We start from the raw sequence: 17,962 nt of genomic DNA, 5'->3' as shown, positions 1-17,962 counted from the left end.
CGACCAGACAAACAAAATACACAAAAAGAGGGAGCGGAAGACAAGATGGGGAGAAACGGGGAAGCACACAAACACAACATCCGAGAGCAGGGAGATGTGTGGAAGGGAGAGGGCCCGGGGGGAGGAGGCATGGGAAGGGGGGGGGGGGGGGGGGAGGGAGAAGTATAAAGCACAAGGACACCAAGGACTTCCAGGACAGAAGTTGGTATTTCAAAAAGGGGAATTGGGGTGAAATTAGTGGGGGTAGAAAAGATCAAGGTTTTAGATGGGGGAAGATAAGAGATGGTGGTGAACAGCTGTTTTAAAGACTTGGAGGGTGGAGTGGGATTGAAGAGAGTGAGGGAGTTTGTTCCAGAGGCGGGAGAAAAGAGGAATGAAGGAGTGAAGGTGAGCAGAGAGTCTTGATTTTGGCAGTTTAACCAAAAGAGGGTTGCAGGCAGATCTTGTGCGACCTGTAGGAATATTTGCGGGACAGAGCCCAGAGAGAGCTGGGGGGGCAAGGCCAGAGTGGAGTCGGTAGAAGACGGAAAGACCACCAACCTGCCTGCGGTGAGTGAGTGAGAGGCCCTTGGAGTTAGCTTCATCGCGGGAGATTCCAATGATTCTGAATGCTTTGGTTTCAACAGCGCGAAGGCGAGCTAGGTGTGAGGCAGGAGCACCAGCCCAGAGGGGAGAGCAGTATTCCATTGAGCTGCGGATGAAAGCCTTGTATGTGGTGAGGAGCTCAGGTGTGCCAAGGAAGGACTTCGCACGACGGAGGATGCCCAGTCGGCAACTGGCTTTGGAGGCCAGATTTGAAATGTGGTTTTTCCAGGAAAGATCATGGCAGATAGTGAGACCCAAAAGCTTGAGTGACAGAACTTCTTGGAGAGGATTATTCAGAAAGTGGAGAGAGGGTTGTCCAGTCGGTCTTTTCGGAGAGACATCGTAAGAGTGTGAGATTTGTCAGGATTGAAAGACATGTTCCACTTGTTTGCCCAGTCTGTGATTTTGTCAAGGTCTGCAGAGAGTGAGGAGGCTGCAGACTGCCGATCTGAGGGATGAAGAATGGAGCGACAGAGAGTAGAGTCGTCAGCAAAGAGATAGAGAGGATTTTCAAGAGAGTCAGAGAGATCATTGATGAAGACCAGAAAAAGCACAGGGCCCAGAACACTGCCTTGGGGAACTCCAGCCTGAACAGGAAGAGGAGATGAGAGAAACCCATTCAGGGCCACACGTTGACTACGACTAGAGAGGAAGTCCGCCAGCCATGCGTGGAGATTTCCATGGATACCAAAAGAGGAGAGTTTGGTGAGCAGAGTCTGAACCTTGTGAGTGGAATATCTTGAAAAATAAGCGAAGTACCAACTTCTAATCTGGTGTGTGGGTGTATCGAGGCATAAGGAAGAACGCTATTGAAAATTGGGTCGCCACGTGAAAATCCAAGATAGCCGCCACCATATATGTCTGAACCTTGTGAGCGGAATATCTTGAAAAATATACGAACTACTAACTTCTAATCTGGTATGTGGGTGTGTCTCCAACCCACTTGCAAATATTATCGACTCTTCCATGTTTTCTGCATCTTCCACTTTGTCAACTCACATCACTTCACCGACGGGGGACTTAGGCGTAACGCTTGTTAACACTGAACTTTAATATTGGCTGGGTCATTGCTGGTGGAACTTTTTGCCACCTTTCAATTTTGGCTTCGGTGGTGAGTGTGGGGATTTGTGATGGAGCACTGTCGACTTTGCTCTCGTTGGTTCACGAGTTATCAAGTGACCACTATATTCGTCATGGGTGTGCGTCTGTCTGTGTCTGTCTGTCCGCAGCATAACTACCTGATGATATCATCCGATCTTGATGAAACTTGGGTGGGAGTTTGATATCATGATCTAGTTGTGTCCTGCATAGAGTGGGCGGAGCCACGCCCGAAAAAGATGTCTTGTTAGGGGGTAATTGAGTTCAAGCTACATCTTCTCCGAGGGAGTTGGTGGAATCTGACAGGGGTTTCGGTATTTGGTTTGGCCAATGTCATGTGTCCAGCCCCACGGAGCTCGATTTTTCATTTTCGCCCCAAGGTCACGAAATTTAGAAAAGTCGATTTTTGATGATTTTATTACTTTGTTCGCTTCCTGATAGGGTGAAATGTCGTACATGATCTTATATTATCACATACATCATGAAATACAAGTTTTCCAACAAATTTCAGAATCTTCGACCTTTGACCTTTGAAGGTCACAAAGGTCAAAGTTTCAAAGTTGTCGGAATCGAACCGAATTTTCGGTATTGTGTAGCTAACTAACCTCATAACTGATTACACATTATTTTCTATCTCATTTCAAGGTCAGTAACCTTCGTTTTGACATTTCCGGGCCTGGCCTGTCCGGGCCTGTTTCGGTTATAGTCCGTCCTTTGCCATTGAATACTGCTCGCTCGTGAACCATCGTCGTCTCCTGACTTGTTTGTTTTATATTTCCAAAGTACATTTGAATTACTGCAAGAAAACCATTGCATTCACGCTGGACAACGTACACACTCAGTGCAACTCACTGTATTGTATGGTCCTAGTGTCCAACTACGTGTTGTTTTTACTCTGTGTATGACACTCGGTGGAGTGCACACTCCTTCCCTGTGTTTGTCTTTGTCCCATATTTACTTGTTCCCCGCTGTTGCTTTATTGATCTTCTGCCTTTTTTCTCCAGCTCTCCTACGAGCCTTGAGTTAATTTTGCCAAAGTGGTATTTGTCTCTGGCCCAGTCTCCTTATTACCTCTGCTACCGAAGGTGGACGGAGGTTATGTTTTCACACCTGTCTGTTTGTCTGTCTGTCTCTTTGTGAGCAGAATATCTCCAAATTGTTAAGGCCAGATTCGGACGAAACTTAGAACAATCTATACCTTGATATCTCAAAATGTTGTGGACGGATTATGACAAACATAGGGGCAATACCCCTGGCGCTCACCTGGTAGAATAAACAGTATACTGCACCGACTTCAGGTATTTTAAACCAATTTCAGTGGTTTCTCGAAGACAGGGCAGCATGTAGAATCATAACATCATAAGACTTTAAACAAATCGAAAAATACCTATTTTGGGGGGCTACCACCCCCCCCCCCCCCCCCCCCCACCTCATGTACCTCCTCAGACCCCAATTTTTGCAATGCCTTGAAGAAACTTTGGCACATCACGGGTGATTCTGGTTGTGGTGAAGTTTCATCGAAATAGTGTGTGTAGTTTCAGAGAAGAAAGCAAATATCTATTTTGGGGGATCAAACCTGGACCCACTTTGACCCCAGTAAACCCCCTGAGATCCCAACATTTTTAATGCTGTGAACAAACTTTAGTCACAACACAGCAAATATAATTTGGTCGCAATCCCATCCGTGGTTTCGGAGAAGAAGTTTCAAGTGTTTACGGATGGATGGACGGACCAACGACGCACCATAGCATAAGCTCCACTGAACTTCGTTCCAGGTGAGCTAAAAATTGGTGGACGAATTAGGTGGGTGACGAGAACAAGCCATATCGATTTTGTTTCAGGTCCCCATGCATATACGGCCTATCGGTGAGATACAAAATGTAAACTGTTCAGCCTGGTGGAGGTATGCACTCTACCGAGTGCTGTTCTAGTCTATCTTTGTCGTCGCACTTGTGGCCAAAAGTATTTTCTGAGATGGTTCAATCCACAAGTGTCTTGTTGGTACTCAGATGATGCGAGGGGGATTTTTTTTGCATCAATGCCTGACCAGACTTGCTTTGTTCTTGTTGATTCTAAACATTTGCTTTTTTTCAGTAGTCATGCTGGGTTAGTGTAACCGTTTACAAACTACCATGTTGCAGTTTGTTTTGCCCATTTTCACTCTCATCTCAACTGAATGGCAACTTTCTTTGGCAAACAATTATTTTTACTCCTGATTTGTAAATTTTCGAAATGGTGAGCGTGAAGCTGAAATAATTAATCAGCACATCTAGTTTGTGGGGAAATGCTGGAGGAGGGGTTGTGTGTGTGTGGTGTGTGTGTGTTTTTTTTGCAAAGTGCAATATCTGAAATCATAAGTAGTAGAGAATACTATTTATATCTCTTTATTTTGCAATTATTGTCGACGTGTGTATAATGTCGCAGTCCATTATTTGGTGATGTAAAAATTTCTTCTGCCAGTTATTCAGTGACTAACATTTCTCCCCTAATCTTGATCGCAGGTTTGTTTGCCGATCTGTTACGATGGATCAAACCGGGGGAGGATTAACAAAAGGTACTGCTATTCATCCTCCTTGTGCTAATGCGTGCTTCTCTTGCAGTTTGAGTCCCAAATGGCTCTGGGGCATGTTTGGGGATTTGTACGGGTTTAATTCCAAATCCCAAGTAGCACTGGAACAAAACCAACGGCAGCAAGCACACTGCAAAAGACAGGAAACCACCATCAATTAGCTCAAACTGCCACGTGCAGCAATGAGGAACCAAGCACCGACACCCTGCAAACGGCAAATACATTTGATACAAACTACTTTTTCCGCAAAAGGAATTTTGTTTCCAGTCGCAGCACAACGCACACCTCGTGTCGCTTCACATCCCTCATACTGTATCAATTTGTCCATTGTCTCCAAAAATGTCCTTGTCTTGGCATGTGGTAGATGTATCTGCCCCTCCCTGAGCCTTATGCACTGTCGCGTTTGCATTGCCAACATGTCAAAGCGATTTGGTTAAGTGTTTGTTAATGGGAGTGTGCATGCATGCGGGTGTTTGGGAAGGTGCTGTGCTCTCAAGCAGGTGTAACAAGCTCCACCGAGGCACCTATTTTTACATGCTGGGTTGATACCAGCTGATGTGTGTATGCATGTGTGATACACAGGAACGGCTTTGACTTTGCTTTATATTCTAAAACCCGTCAAACTAACCATAAGCGTTGGTTACCTACCTCGTCAAGTGTTATAAACATTCTCTCAACGGTTCATGAAACTTCCTGCTCGACTAGGCCGTTACTGCAGTGCATTCAAACTTGTTCTTGTTTTGCCCATCGACCACAGTAAAATTGTGAACTTTGTGGTTACACCTGCTCAGAAAGTGTGGCCACATTAAATTGTTGCCACCTCACGTGCGGGCGGAGTACATACACTACATGGCCAAAAGTATGTGGACACCCGAACATCACACTCACATGTGCTCGTCAAACATCTCATTCCAAAATCATGGGCATTAATATGGAGTTGGTCCCCCTCACCCCCCCCCCCCCCCCCCCCACCCTCCTTTGCTGCTATAACAGCCTCCACTCTTCTGGGAAGGCTTTCCACTAGATGTTGGAACATTGCTGCGGGGATTTGCTTCCATTCAGCCACAAGAGCACATTGAGGTCAGGCACTGATGTTGGGCCTGGCTCGCAGTCGGTGTTCCAATTCATCCCAAAGGTGTTCGATGGGGTTGAGGTCAGGGCTCTGTGCAGGCCAGTCAGGTTCTTCCACACCGATCTCAACAAACCATTTCTGCATTGACCTCGCTTTGTGTACGGGGCCATTGTCATGCTGAAACAGGAAAGGGCCTTCCCCAAATTGTTGCCACAAAGTTGGAAGCACACAATAGTCTGGAATGTCATTGTATGCTGTAGCGTTAATATTTCCCTTCACTGAAACTAAGGGGCCGAGCCCAAACCATGAAAAACAGCCCCAGACCATTATTCCTCCTCCACCAAACTTTACAGTTGGCACTATGCATTCGGGCAGGTGGAGGTTTCCTGGCATCCACCAAACACAGATTCGGCCATTGGACTGCCAAATGGTGAAGCGTGATTCATCACTCCAGAGAACGCGTTTCCACTGCTCCAGAGTCCAATGGCATCAAGCTTTCCACTACTCCAGCCGACGCTTGGCATTGCGCATGGTGATCTTAGGCTTGTGTGTGGCTGCTCGGCCATGGAAACACATTTCATTAAGCTCTCGGCAAACAGTTGTGTTGACATTGCTACCAGAGGCAGTTTGTAACTCGGTAGTGTGTGTTGCAATCAAGGACAGACAATTTTTACGTGCTTCAGCACTCGGTGGTCTTGTTCTTTGAGCTTGTGTAACTTACCACTTCGCAGCTGAGTTGTTGTTGCTCCTAGACGTTTCCACTTCACAATAACAGTACAGTTGACCAGGGCAGCTCTAACAGGACAGAAATTTGATGAACTGCCTTGTAAGAAAGGTGGCATCCTCTGACTGCCATGTTGAAAGTCACTGAGCTCTTCAGTACGGCCCATTCTCCTGCCAATGTTTGTTTATGGAGATTGCATGGCTGTTAGTGGGGGGCCGTGCATGGGTAATTTTTTCTTTTCATTTCAAATTGATGCAAAAGTTTCGTTTTCATTACCAATTTGAAGGTAAGGGCCAAGAGAACAATTTTGGTTCAAGTGTCAAGCACTCGGATCAAAAATGGAATTTCTGGGGACGTGAGGGGTCCCCCCCCCCCCCCCCCCCACCGGCCTATGCGAAATATGCGAAACTGTTATAACTTTTGATTGATGATTCGATCTGAGCAAATGAGGTATGTATGGATTTAGGATCAGGATTAGCAACTTGTATTTCAAGCATAATGCCCAGAGAAGCAATAATTTTGCCGGTATCAGCGCATATCCACAAAAAAAGACCAAGGGTCATAGACCCGGTAAGCTGAAACATGTTTTTCAAAAATAAACTGGACAATTGTACTCGGACCCAATGATATCGTGACATTTTTATTTATCTTATAACTGCTACAATATGGTGTTGAGTAACTGCTTAGACAATTGCTTGAATAACTCCTTGAACAATAGTTTTAATAAGAAATTGGCTAAAATCGACCATATGTACATGTCAGTATTGGAAATTGTTCTGGTCCAGCTACTTCTCGCATGTACACTTCAACTTTGCCCTCATGCACTTGCACAGAGCGCAGGTACTTGTGCAAGTGCACTTCACATCCAGGTGGAATAGGGGCAGCGAGATCAAAATGGGAAGCAGCTTGCCGTCCTCTTCCTTCCACCCATGATTAGTGGGGTTGTTGACAGGCATCATGGACATTTGGGCTGTTATCCAGATGCTCGCTTGGAAGACACTCCTTTTGAGATGTTGATCCAAAGTATCACTCGTTGGGGGGAATTCTCTACACGTCCCTAGTCTTCTGTGAGAACACCCTCATTCGGATGAGGTCAACGTCATTGTCCTCGTTTGACTCATTGGAGTACAGCCTATAGACAAAGTTCGTTGCCACTTATTTCAGCCTTGGCGATGTTTGGAATGGAGTGTCGACGATAGTTGCAAATTCCTCCATGAGGGGTGGCACTTCGTGCATCAACTTGCAGCAGTATCGCTTACCCTTAAACTTGAAGGAAGACGTGCTGTCTGATCCAGTGAATGCGTGGAAGAGGGCCATGGCTTTGCACGTTGTCGTGCCCAGGTTTGTGGCGATAGTGTTCAGGAGATCATTCTGGTTGTCTTTCCCGCTTTGAAGGAGATCCAGATTTCTGCGGCCGGATTCAGAGCCTTGATGTGATGGAAATGACTCAGAAGGATTATGACAACATCTGTCTCCAGTATGAACCATCCCAAGTGACGATGTTTGGAGGGCGTGGAGGAGATTTACTCGGACACGAGTGTCAGCTTCCTCATGGTTGTATTGATCCATTGGTGGACTGTTTCCAACATGGTGGACTTGATCACCTGCAGTGATGTAGACATCCTTGTCATCTGGGAACTGTCCTCCTGTTATCTTTTTTGACAGGAATGAGAACAGTTCCTTCTTGTTATCGACGTTCGCCAGAAACTTCTGCCAATTTCCTGGGATTTTGGCAGTACCAGATATGCTTTGTCGGGGGCCTGTTCCTCATTTTTCCCTTGTGCCTCCTTTGATTGTCAGTGCACGATACTGGTCCCAGACAATGTCTACTCTTGTCGGTCTTTTCAAGTCGTGGCGAACTCTTGGGCAGAATACCTTGTCGAAATATGAATCAAAGGCGTTTCCTTAGACAGTTGTACCAGGAAGTGAGTGTATCAGCACTCCACCGTCGATAACGATGAAGTCGTAAACATCTGGCGCAACTAGCTCATCAATATAAATGGCGCTACTCGTACTGGCTTCCACGATGTATACCAACAAATCTGATTTGGTACAAGAGTTGAGGGACCCTTCGGATGACAACGCAGGTGGGTATGGGGAAGATTCGCGATGGGAAAAAAAGAATCCTCCAAATCCCCCCCAAAAAAATTTTTATATTAGTTTTTCACACTCGAACCAAAATTGTTCTATCGGCCCTTACCTTCAAATTGGTACTAAAAACGAAACTTTTGCATCAATTTGAAATGGCTGAGTGTTTGGGCACCCCACTATTTGTGCTTGATTATATTATATACTGTATACTGATTATATATGTGTGCTGTCAGCATTGGTTGTGGCTGAAACAGCCAAATCCACTAATTAGAAGCGGTGTCTGCATACTTTTGGCCATGTAGTGTATGTCTTTGACTATTCATTTGTTCATTCACTTTTCTTTCGATGTCCATCTCACTGTCACTCAATCTCAAGCCCTATCCCCTTTTGGTACATAATTTGTGCATGTCCCTTTAAGTCCTTCATTATTCATCCATGAGGTTTTTGTTTTGTTTTCTTGCCACTTGTACAATGCTTCATCCAAACTGCTTTGTAATCGTTTCCATTTTTGCAAGAATGCTTCTATTGCCTTTTACCTTTTTCTTTCATATTAGAAAAATAAATATCCTAAATTGGCACTCTTAAGAGGTGCACACATACAACACAACAGGCATTTTAAGGCCATTTTCCCTGCAAGAGCGGGGGTTAGCTTTGCGGTCCAATGACAATCTTCTCCATTTTGCCCAATTTTCTGCATCTCCCCTTGTTATCCCCTTTGCCCGCATTTCTTCTTCGACCATCTTTAGCCAAGTCTTTCTCGGTCTTCCCCGTCCTCTACTTCCTTCTACATTCATTTCCATCACTCTTCTCAACCAGTCACTTTCATCCTTCCTCAACACATGACCAAACCATCTGAAACTGTTTCTCTTCACAGCATCAATCACAAGCTCTATTCCCATCATCTTTCGTAATTCATCATTTGTCTTCCTCTCTCTCAACGATACTCCACACATCCACCGAACCATTCACATTTCCACCCTTTCCAGCCTTCGTTGCTGCTCTACTTTCATTACCCATGTCTCGCTCCCATAAATCATAACACTTTCTCACACATGCAGCATACACCTTTCCCTTCAGCTTCAACGACACTCCCCTCCTCGTCAGCACGCCACTCAGTTCCCGAAACGTCTTCCATGCACATCTCACTCTAGCAACCGTTGCAGAGTCTGATCCACCTTCTCCATTCAGCATGTCTCCTCAGCAGCAAAATGTTTTCACACCTTCCAGCTTCACGCCATCTCCAAGATCCAACTCAACATTTCCTCCATCTGCAGCTCCCTCTGTGCACACCTTACACTTGAATGTAGCTGCCACACTGGTTAATGACCCTCTCAAACCACTATATTTTTAATGAACCCACACAGCGCACATTACACATTGAATGGAATTCACTCCAACACCCTTCCTGCACACAGCACACTGCCACTTCCCAGTTCTTTCCGCCTCACCACATGCTTTACCACTTGCCATCACCTTCGTTTTTCCGATATTCACCTTCAGACCTTTTGGCTCCATACATTCCTTCCACTTGTTCATCTTCTCCTTCAGTCCATCCATACTTTCTGCAATCAACACCAAATCATCTGCATACAACAACTCCCACGGTAAACCCTCCTTTATGTTCCGAGCCAGCACCTCCATCACAGCTACAAATAGTAGTGGACTTAGTACTGACCCCTGATGCACTCCCACCTTCACCTCAAACTTACCACTGTTCCTGTCCTTCGTCCTTACAGCTGTGCGCGCTCTTTTGTACGTTGCCATCACTACTCTGATCAACCATTCCTCCACTCCTAACTTCCTCAATGCCCATGTCACTACTTCACGTGGAACCCTATCGAATGCTTTCTCCAGATCAACAAACCCAAGAAACAACTTCTTCCTCTTCTCCATGTACTTCTCCTGCTACTGCCTCGCAATAAAAAGCACGTCTGTCGTTCCTCTTCCTGGCATAAATCCAAACTGCATTTCGTCAATCTTAACTTTCTTCCTTATCCTCCTCTCCAACACCCTTTCCAATACCTTCATCCCATGCTCCAATAACTTTATCGCTCGATACGAGCTACAGTCCAGAGGGTCACCTTTCCCCTTGTATAGAGGTACGAGGGTACTCAGTTCCCAATCCACTGGAATGCGGCCTTCTTTCACCACCAGATTGCAGATCTCTGTCATTCTCTTCACACCCCAATTTCCCGCTGCCTTCAACATATCTCCCACAACTCCCGTCGGCCCTCCCGCTTTTCTACTCTTCATTGCTTTTATCGCTTCCTCAACTTCCTTCTCGGTTAGCTTCTCTGCCGGTCCTAAAACTGGGTTACTCTCTATGTTGCCATCCCATTCATTCTCTGCATTCAACAGTATTTCCATATATCTCTTCCATCTTCCTTTAATTCCATCTGGGTCCACAACAATTTGTCCCACTTCATCCTTCAAGCAACTCACCCCCCATCACATCACACCTCTCTTTCGCTATCTGCTTTGCAATCCTGAATACCGCTCTCTGACCCTCTTCCAAATCCAAGCGTTCTCCGAACATTTTCCTACATGCCTCCTGCGCCTTTGCTACCTCTTTCTTTGCAGCCTTCTTGGCTGCCTTATAACTTTCATGCTCTGCCTTTTCTGCCCCCATACCCTTCGCCTTCTGCCACCCCTTGAACTTCTTCCTCTTCTCGTCAATCTTCTTTCCAACTTCATCATCCCAGCACCATGTTTCCGAGTGCCTCTGTGGTCCTTTTGTCCATCCACATACCTCACCAACGGCTCCCAACAGACTATCTTTCATTGACATCCATCAGTCCATAACTTGTTTGGTTTTCTTTTACTAAATATTCCACTGAAAGCTAACATAAGAGTATTACCCCTTTTGTTTTTCAAAGGAGCAACCCAAGCATATCTACTCCTCAAATCAATAACAGTTAAAGCATACTTGTATCCCTTATCATTATTAGGGTGCCGGCTTGGGATCCTAGGATCCTGGGTTTGAATCCCTGTCGATCGCTGAATTAACGCCAGGGGGGTTGACTCAGCCTGTCATCCTTCCGAGGTCGGCAAATTGAGTACCAGCTTGCTGGGATGAATGATCACAGTGTGTACCCCGATTTAGAATAGGTACACCGTATCCCTGCGCATCGTAAGAGGCGACCAAGGGTTGGCGTGAGGAAGGGCATCCGGCCATAAAAAAACATTGCCTCAAACAGGGAACCATGATTGTCATGGGGCCCGCAAGGCTAACCCCCGCAAGGCCCCTCTAGCGGGGAAAATGGCCTTAAAACGATCATTCATTCATATATTCAAGTCAGCGGACCAGATGTGGTCGGTGCTTTTAGAATAAACCTTCCTTCTTTTAAACTTTGTACTGGTCTATGCAATTCATTAGCCAAAAGCTCCTCAGTCTTGATGTCATCATCACAGCTTAATAGTTGTTTTAGGGGGAAACACCTGGATTACCAACCCCAAGTCCCAACCTCAATTTAGCACTTATCAATTTTTTCACGATAAACCTATCGACTTTCTCTCTCAGCGTTAGATTTTGTATCGAAGACAAATTATACAACATTTCTCTGTCGGCTTTATGTTTTTCAGTCAACGTAGTGGTATTCCCATAAGCAATATCATGCATGTACACATGAATGATTGTAATAGTGTACAAACTAAGAATGATTGACTTCCCAATGGCACATGGCAAACAGCGCAACCTCATGACTTGTTCTCCAACCGAAGAGCTCCCTTCCACTGGGGCCAACTCATCACATCATTAAATGTACAATCTGCACCCATCAAGTAATAAGATGCAAAAGTGTGCCTGAAACAAAGGGTTGTGGTTCCTTACATTTGTTGTGTACACTCTAAAAGGCTCGTTGATGAGCTCATGCTTAAACTTTATTCCAATGAAGGCAACATCATTTCAAGGATATAGATAAATATATACGTATTATGTGCCAGGTTATAACAGTCGCAAGGTCTTGCATGAACCAAGTCCCATGTAAATAACATGAAATGCTCTTTGGAGAAATTGAGCACTGTGTGCACACAGACATCCCCTCATTTCCTCATAGCCTCCCCATCCTCTTACTCCCCTCCCCTTGTTCCACCATGCCGACATAATAAATGGATAGCTCATAACAAAATATGATGTAGATTTGATACAGCTCTGGAAGTTCTCATGTTGACTTGTTTTTGTTTTTTTTGCTTATTTACTTTCTCCCCGACCGTCCCAGTGAATGTGAAGGCGGAGTCGCCTGCTCCTCCTGCAGAACGTAGCGAGTCTGACATCTTGGTAATTGCTGCATCGCCTCTTCGTTTTTCTAAAAAAGAAGTGGAAGGAGGTAATGGATTTTATTTTTCCTCTTTTACACTTTGTGCCATGCTGTTTCATTTCCCTTTTCTTCTTTTTTTAAAAACGGCTTCCTTTTCATGATTGGTTTTTATTTAGTATTTTCCTTTAACCCTTTATTTACTGACAGGACTTTAAAATCCCACCCCCTATTGATTGCTGCAGAAAACGGCTACTTAGTTCAACTAGATGGTATTCAGTCCGTTTTTGCAATGCAGTCTGTTTTTGAATGTTTTTTTTTCTTGATCCAATATGGCTGCCAGACCACGTGAACGATGACATCATAAATTTATATTCTCTAATATAATTGTTGTGCAGATCACGCTCAATAAATTTCAAAGATATAAGCTTTGTCATTCGAATTATGACATCATAATTAAGGAACCAATGACGTCATTGTTAACAAGACTTATTCCCCATGCAGAGTTCTTTACATTGAGCCAAGTTTCAATTTTGCCCATGGAGCGGTTTCAGAGTGAGGAATTTTTGCCCATGGAGCGGTTCCTTCTGCCTCGCTCTTCCCCCTCGTCAAATAACACCTCACTACGCCTCTCCCAATCACCATCAAACCTTTTGTCTGCCCCATCCTTCCCTTTCTCCGAGCTATTCTGTAATCTCTGACACACCTTCAACAGCTCTCCCTACCTCTTCCTCCTCTTCCACATCTTACCCTACCGCTCCCCCCCCCTGTTCTGTATCCGATGCTCCCCCTTCCTCTTCCTTAACAGTATGGACCTCAAACATCCGGGGCCTTCGCTCAAACATGTCTGATCTCTCCATACAGGTTGCTTCTGACAAACCAGACGTGATCTGCTTAACAGAAACTTTCCTCCTTCACGATGTCTCTGATTCCTTGGTATCTCTCCCAGGTTACTCCCTACTCCGGTATGATAGACCTGAGCCTCGTCCTGGAGGTGGGGTTGCTATCTTTATAAAAAACTCTCTTCCTCACTCGCCCTGCACTGCCCTCTCTCCACCTCACCCCCAGGAATACCTTTGGCTACGGCTTACCCTTCGCTCCCACCTTTTGTTCATATGTGTGTTGTACCGTCCACCAAACAGTGATGACTCCATCTACATCTCGCTGTCTGAGAATATGGACCAACTTCTACCTACCCATCCCAACTCTCTCTTCCTCATATGTGGTGATTTCAACTGTCACCATGCCAGTTGGCTGGGTGTGGGTACCTCTCTCACCAGCCATGGCTCTTCAGCAAAGGACTTCTGTGACTCACTGGGACTGACACAAACTGTCAATTTCCCGACCCGGATTTCAGTCAATGGAGCATCTTCTCTTCTGGACTTGGTTATGACTAACTTCCCTGAAAATGTCTGCTGCTCTTCTTCTGCTCCAATCGGTTCTTCTGATCATGTGCTTGTTAAAGTGGACATCTCTCTGACCATTCTCAGAGAGCCTCCTCAGCGTCGACGAGTCTGGCATTTCACTCAGGCCAACTGGCACGGTCTTCAAGCAGCCATCAATCATCTGGACTGGTCTCCCATCTCTACTGCCTCTGACATAAATTCTTCCTGGGAATTCTTCCAAAGCAAACTGCTCTCTCTCATGCACAGATTTATCCCATCTCGTCTTCTGTTGTCATACCCTTCCTCCCGTCCATGGTACACGGAATCTTGTGGTGAGGCTATTGCCCAGAAACAACTTGCTTTCGTCTCCTGGATAGCAAATCCAACGGAAGGAAATCTCATTTCCTTTCACAAAGCCCGAAACAAGTGTGTGTCCACGCTCAGGAGAGCCAGGAAACAATATCTCTCCGTTCTCAGGACCGAACTCTCTTATCTGTCTCCCTCTTCCAAATCCTGGTGGCGTCTGGTCAAATCTGTTTCTGGTGTTTGTTCCCCCTCCATCCCCTCCCTCACCTCAAATGGCCACACGGCTGACTCCGCACGCGAAAAAGCTGAATGCCTCAACTCTGTGTTTGCCTCTAAATCTTGTGTCCCAAACCCATCCCTCTCTGTACCCACCGTACCCAGTCGTACCCAGCTGCTCCTGGACTCTGTGTCCTTTCCTCCTGACAAGGTGGAAAAGTTTCTGTCAACCCTCGACTCGGATTCTGCAACTGGACCTGACGGCATCAGCCCACGGGTCCTAAAATCCTGTTCTTCCGCTCTTTCACTCCCTCTCTCTGTTCTCTTCACCCTCTCTTTTGCTCAAGGTCATCTTCCATCTGCTTGGAAATCTGCCAACATCACCGCTTTGCACAAAAAAGGTGCAAAAACAGATCCCAGCAACTACAGACCAATCAGCCTTCTCCCAATTATCAGCAAAGTCATGGAATCCATCATTGCTTCAGATATGAAATCTTTCCTCTTCTCCAATGGCTTGATCTCTGATCATCAATTTGGTTTCAGACCTGGACACTCTACTCTGGACATGCTGCTTCTGCTTTCTCAACAATGGATGGAGGTCCTCAATGCCAAACAGGAAATTAGAGCAGTCTCTCTTGACATATCACGTGCCTTCGATACGGTCTGGCACCCCGCTCTGCTCACCAAACTCTCCTCTTTTGGTATCCATGGAAATCTCCACGCATGGCTGGCGGACTTCCTCTCTAGTCATAGTCAACGTGTGGCCCTGAATGGGTTTCTCTCATCTCCTCTTCCTGTTCAGGCTGGAGTTCCACAAGGCAGTGTTCTAGGCCCTGTCCTTTTTCTGGTCTTCATCAATGATCTCTCTGACTCTCTTGAAAATCCTCTGTATCTCTTTGCTGATGACTCTACTCTGTCGCTCCATTCTTCATCCCTCAGATCGGCAGTCTGCTGCCTCCTCACTCTCTGCAGACCTGGACAAAATCACAGACTGGGCAAACAAGTGGAACATGTCTTTCAATCCTGACAAATCTCACACTCTTACGATGTCTCTCCGAAAAGACCGACTGGACAACCCTCCCATCCACTTTCTGAATAATCCTCTCCAAGAAGTTCTGTCACTCAAGCTTTTGGGTCTCACTATCTGCCATGATCTTTCCTGGGAAAACCACATTTCAAATCTGGCCTCCAAAGCCAGTCGCCGACTAGGCATCCTCCGTCGTGCGAAGTCCTTCCTTGGCACACCTGAGCTCCTCACCACATACAAGGCTTTCATCCGCAGCTCAATGGAATACTGCTCTCCCCTCTGGGCTGGTGCTCCTGCCTGACACCTAGCTCGTCTTCACGCTGTTGAAACCAAAGCATTCAGAATCATTGGAATCTCCCGCGATGAAGCTAACTCCAAGGGCCTCTCACTCACTCACCGCAGGCAGGTTGGTGGTCTTTCCATCTTCTACCGACTCCTCTCTGGCCTTGCCCCCCCAGCTCTCTCTGGGCTCTGTCCCGCAAATATTCCTACAGGTCGCACAAGATCTGCCTGCAACCCTCTTATGGTCAAACTGCCAAAATCAAGACTCTCTGCTCACCTTCACTCCTTCATTCCTCTTTTCTCCCGCCTCTGGAACAAACTCCCTCACTCTCTTCAATCCCACTCCACCCTCCAGGTCTTTAAAACAGCTGTTCACCACCATCTCTTATCTTCCCCCATCCAAAACCTTGATCTTTTCTACCCCCGCTAATTTCACCCCAATTCCACTTTTTTGAAATACCAACTTCTGTCCTGGAAGTCATTGGTGTCCTTGTGTTTTATACTTCTCCCTCCACCCCCCCCCCCCCCCTTCCCATGCCTCCTCCCCCCAAGCCCTCTCCCTTCCACACATCTCCCTGCTCTCAAATGTTGTGTTTGTGTGCTTCACCTTCTCTCCCCTTCTTGTTTTCCGCTCCCGCTTTTATATATTTTGTTTGTCTGGTTGATTTGTTTGTGAAGTAAATGTTAGCTCTTTCACGAGCCTCGATTCAGTATACAAAAAAAAAAAAAAAAAAAAAAAAAAGAGATAGAGGTGCAACGTTTTTTTGTTTTTCCAAGATGGCGTCCATACCACATGACCTTTGACGTCATAATTGTGAATAAAATAAATTCTACATCGTACCACATGACGTTTGACATCATAATTGTGAATAAAATAAATTCTACATGCGGAGGTGCTCCTATGGTAAAATTTTGTGTCAATCGGACCGTTTTCTGAGAAAATTAATTTTTGAAATGCAGACACGCACTTACGCCACACGTATTCAACCGATTGCCTAACCCTGCTTTTCGCTTTGCGAGCACAGGGTAACTACCTTCTAGTTACTTCTAGGACTTCTTACTAGGACTTCTCGGTCCCTGTGGCAGATGGTTTACACTGGATTTGCAACGCACTATAGACACGGTATTCCCAAGATGTGAGCACCTCATTTGCGATGAGATACCAGAAGACTTTCCACCGACTACGTGAATGTCTTACGGTGGTACATCTTTGTTCGTGTGCAGCACAAGGCTGCGGAGTAGCATCATTGGCTGTGGGCGTCTCTGTGCCACTGAAGCAGTGCCCTCTACTGGTTAGGGCAGGAATTTGTAATTTGTTCAGTGTGCCGGAAATTGTTCACCTCTTTGTGAAGGACACCACAGGAACTTTAACGTCAACTAACGAATGCTGCCAGATGGATTCCTGTTTGACATCCATCCGAGGAATGGCACACACATTGATGAATCACTTTTCTTGTGAAACATCGGGATGACAGTTTATAGCTGGATCGGGATGCAAATCCAGGCTGGACAGATTAGAGATGAGTGTGTGTACCTCTAGACAGGATTAGTTATTTATTTATCTCACGTGAATGAGTCTGATGTGCAGCTTTTATATGCCTCATTGTTTTGGAAGGAGTTGACACTGGTATCAGTGTGCACATCTCTATTGATATTTTGCTTTCGAGTACGTCAGCTGTGGATAGTTTAGCTTTGTCTTTTACTGTTCCTTTCATGGCTGAAGAGTCCCATGTGGGATCGGCAGCAACATCCACAGACATGACAGATGTAGTTGTTGGCATTTTTGGGAGCTGCTGTCATGCAAGTTCAGTTTTTCCACTGAGTTTGTCTGATGTCACGTGTGTGACGCAGCTGCTCTTCAATGTGTCGTACGTCAGCCGTCTCAGCATATCTGCATCCAGGCCTGTCGGCTGCAGGTTGCTCCCTGAGTGTTGGTTGACATCGAGTTTTTTTCATACTCTTCTTGATTGTCCTTGTGATGCTTGCACTGACCACCCTGACCACTCTGACGTCTTTTGTCACCAGCCAGTTCCCCGGAGAGGATCTGCTTTGGATTTGGGTGTTACCTGTATCCACCCCATCTCCGTTAGATTTTCCGCAGTGACTTCCATGCTCTTGAGCCCTGCACGTTCAATGACCTCGTTGTTGGTGATTTTGTCCTGCCATCTAATTCTCAATATGAAGGAGAGATGTATGATCTAAGCCATAAACTCCTGAAAACCCTAGAACCTCCTTTTCATAAATTTTGCTTCGCAGTCGACTTCTCTGGCTAATCCCTGGAAGAAGTGCAGTGCCTGGAGCTCCGAGGCCTCCCAATCTGTCATAATCTATGTTAGACGGAGTATATTGCCAAA

At 45.8% G+C, this 17,962-nt stretch overlaps 1 protein-coding gene across 2 annotated transcripts in view; it reads left to right on the top strand.

The window, feature by feature from the left end:
• The window catches only part of LOC137427086 (lysine-specific demethylase 3A), a 134,594-nt gene that overhangs the window by 65,297 nt on the left and 51,335 nt on the right, over nt 1-17,962 (top strand). For both annotated transcript variants that reach the window (XM_068116243.2, XM_068116242.2), the window contains 2 exons: nt 4,185-4,237; nt 12,357-12,464. In XM_068116243.2, the coding sequence (XP_067972344.1) occupies nt 4,207-4,237; nt 12,357-12,464 (139 nt within the window). In that variant the 5' untranslated portion in view covers nt 4,185-4,206. The remainder of the gene's footprint in view (nt 1-4,184; nt 4,238-12,356; nt 12,465-17,962) is intronic.

This window comes from Myxine glutinosa, chromosome 5 (assembly GCF_964187855.1).
Source record: "Myxine glutinosa chromosome 5, kmMyxGlut1.1, whole genome shotgun sequence".
In the NCBI taxonomy this organism is placed as follows: Eukaryota; Metazoa; Chordata; class Myxini; order Myxiniformes; family Myxinidae; genus Myxine; species Myxine glutinosa.
Note: the sequence above shows the minus strand (reverse complement) of the source record. Positions and strands in the feature narration are given on the sequence as shown.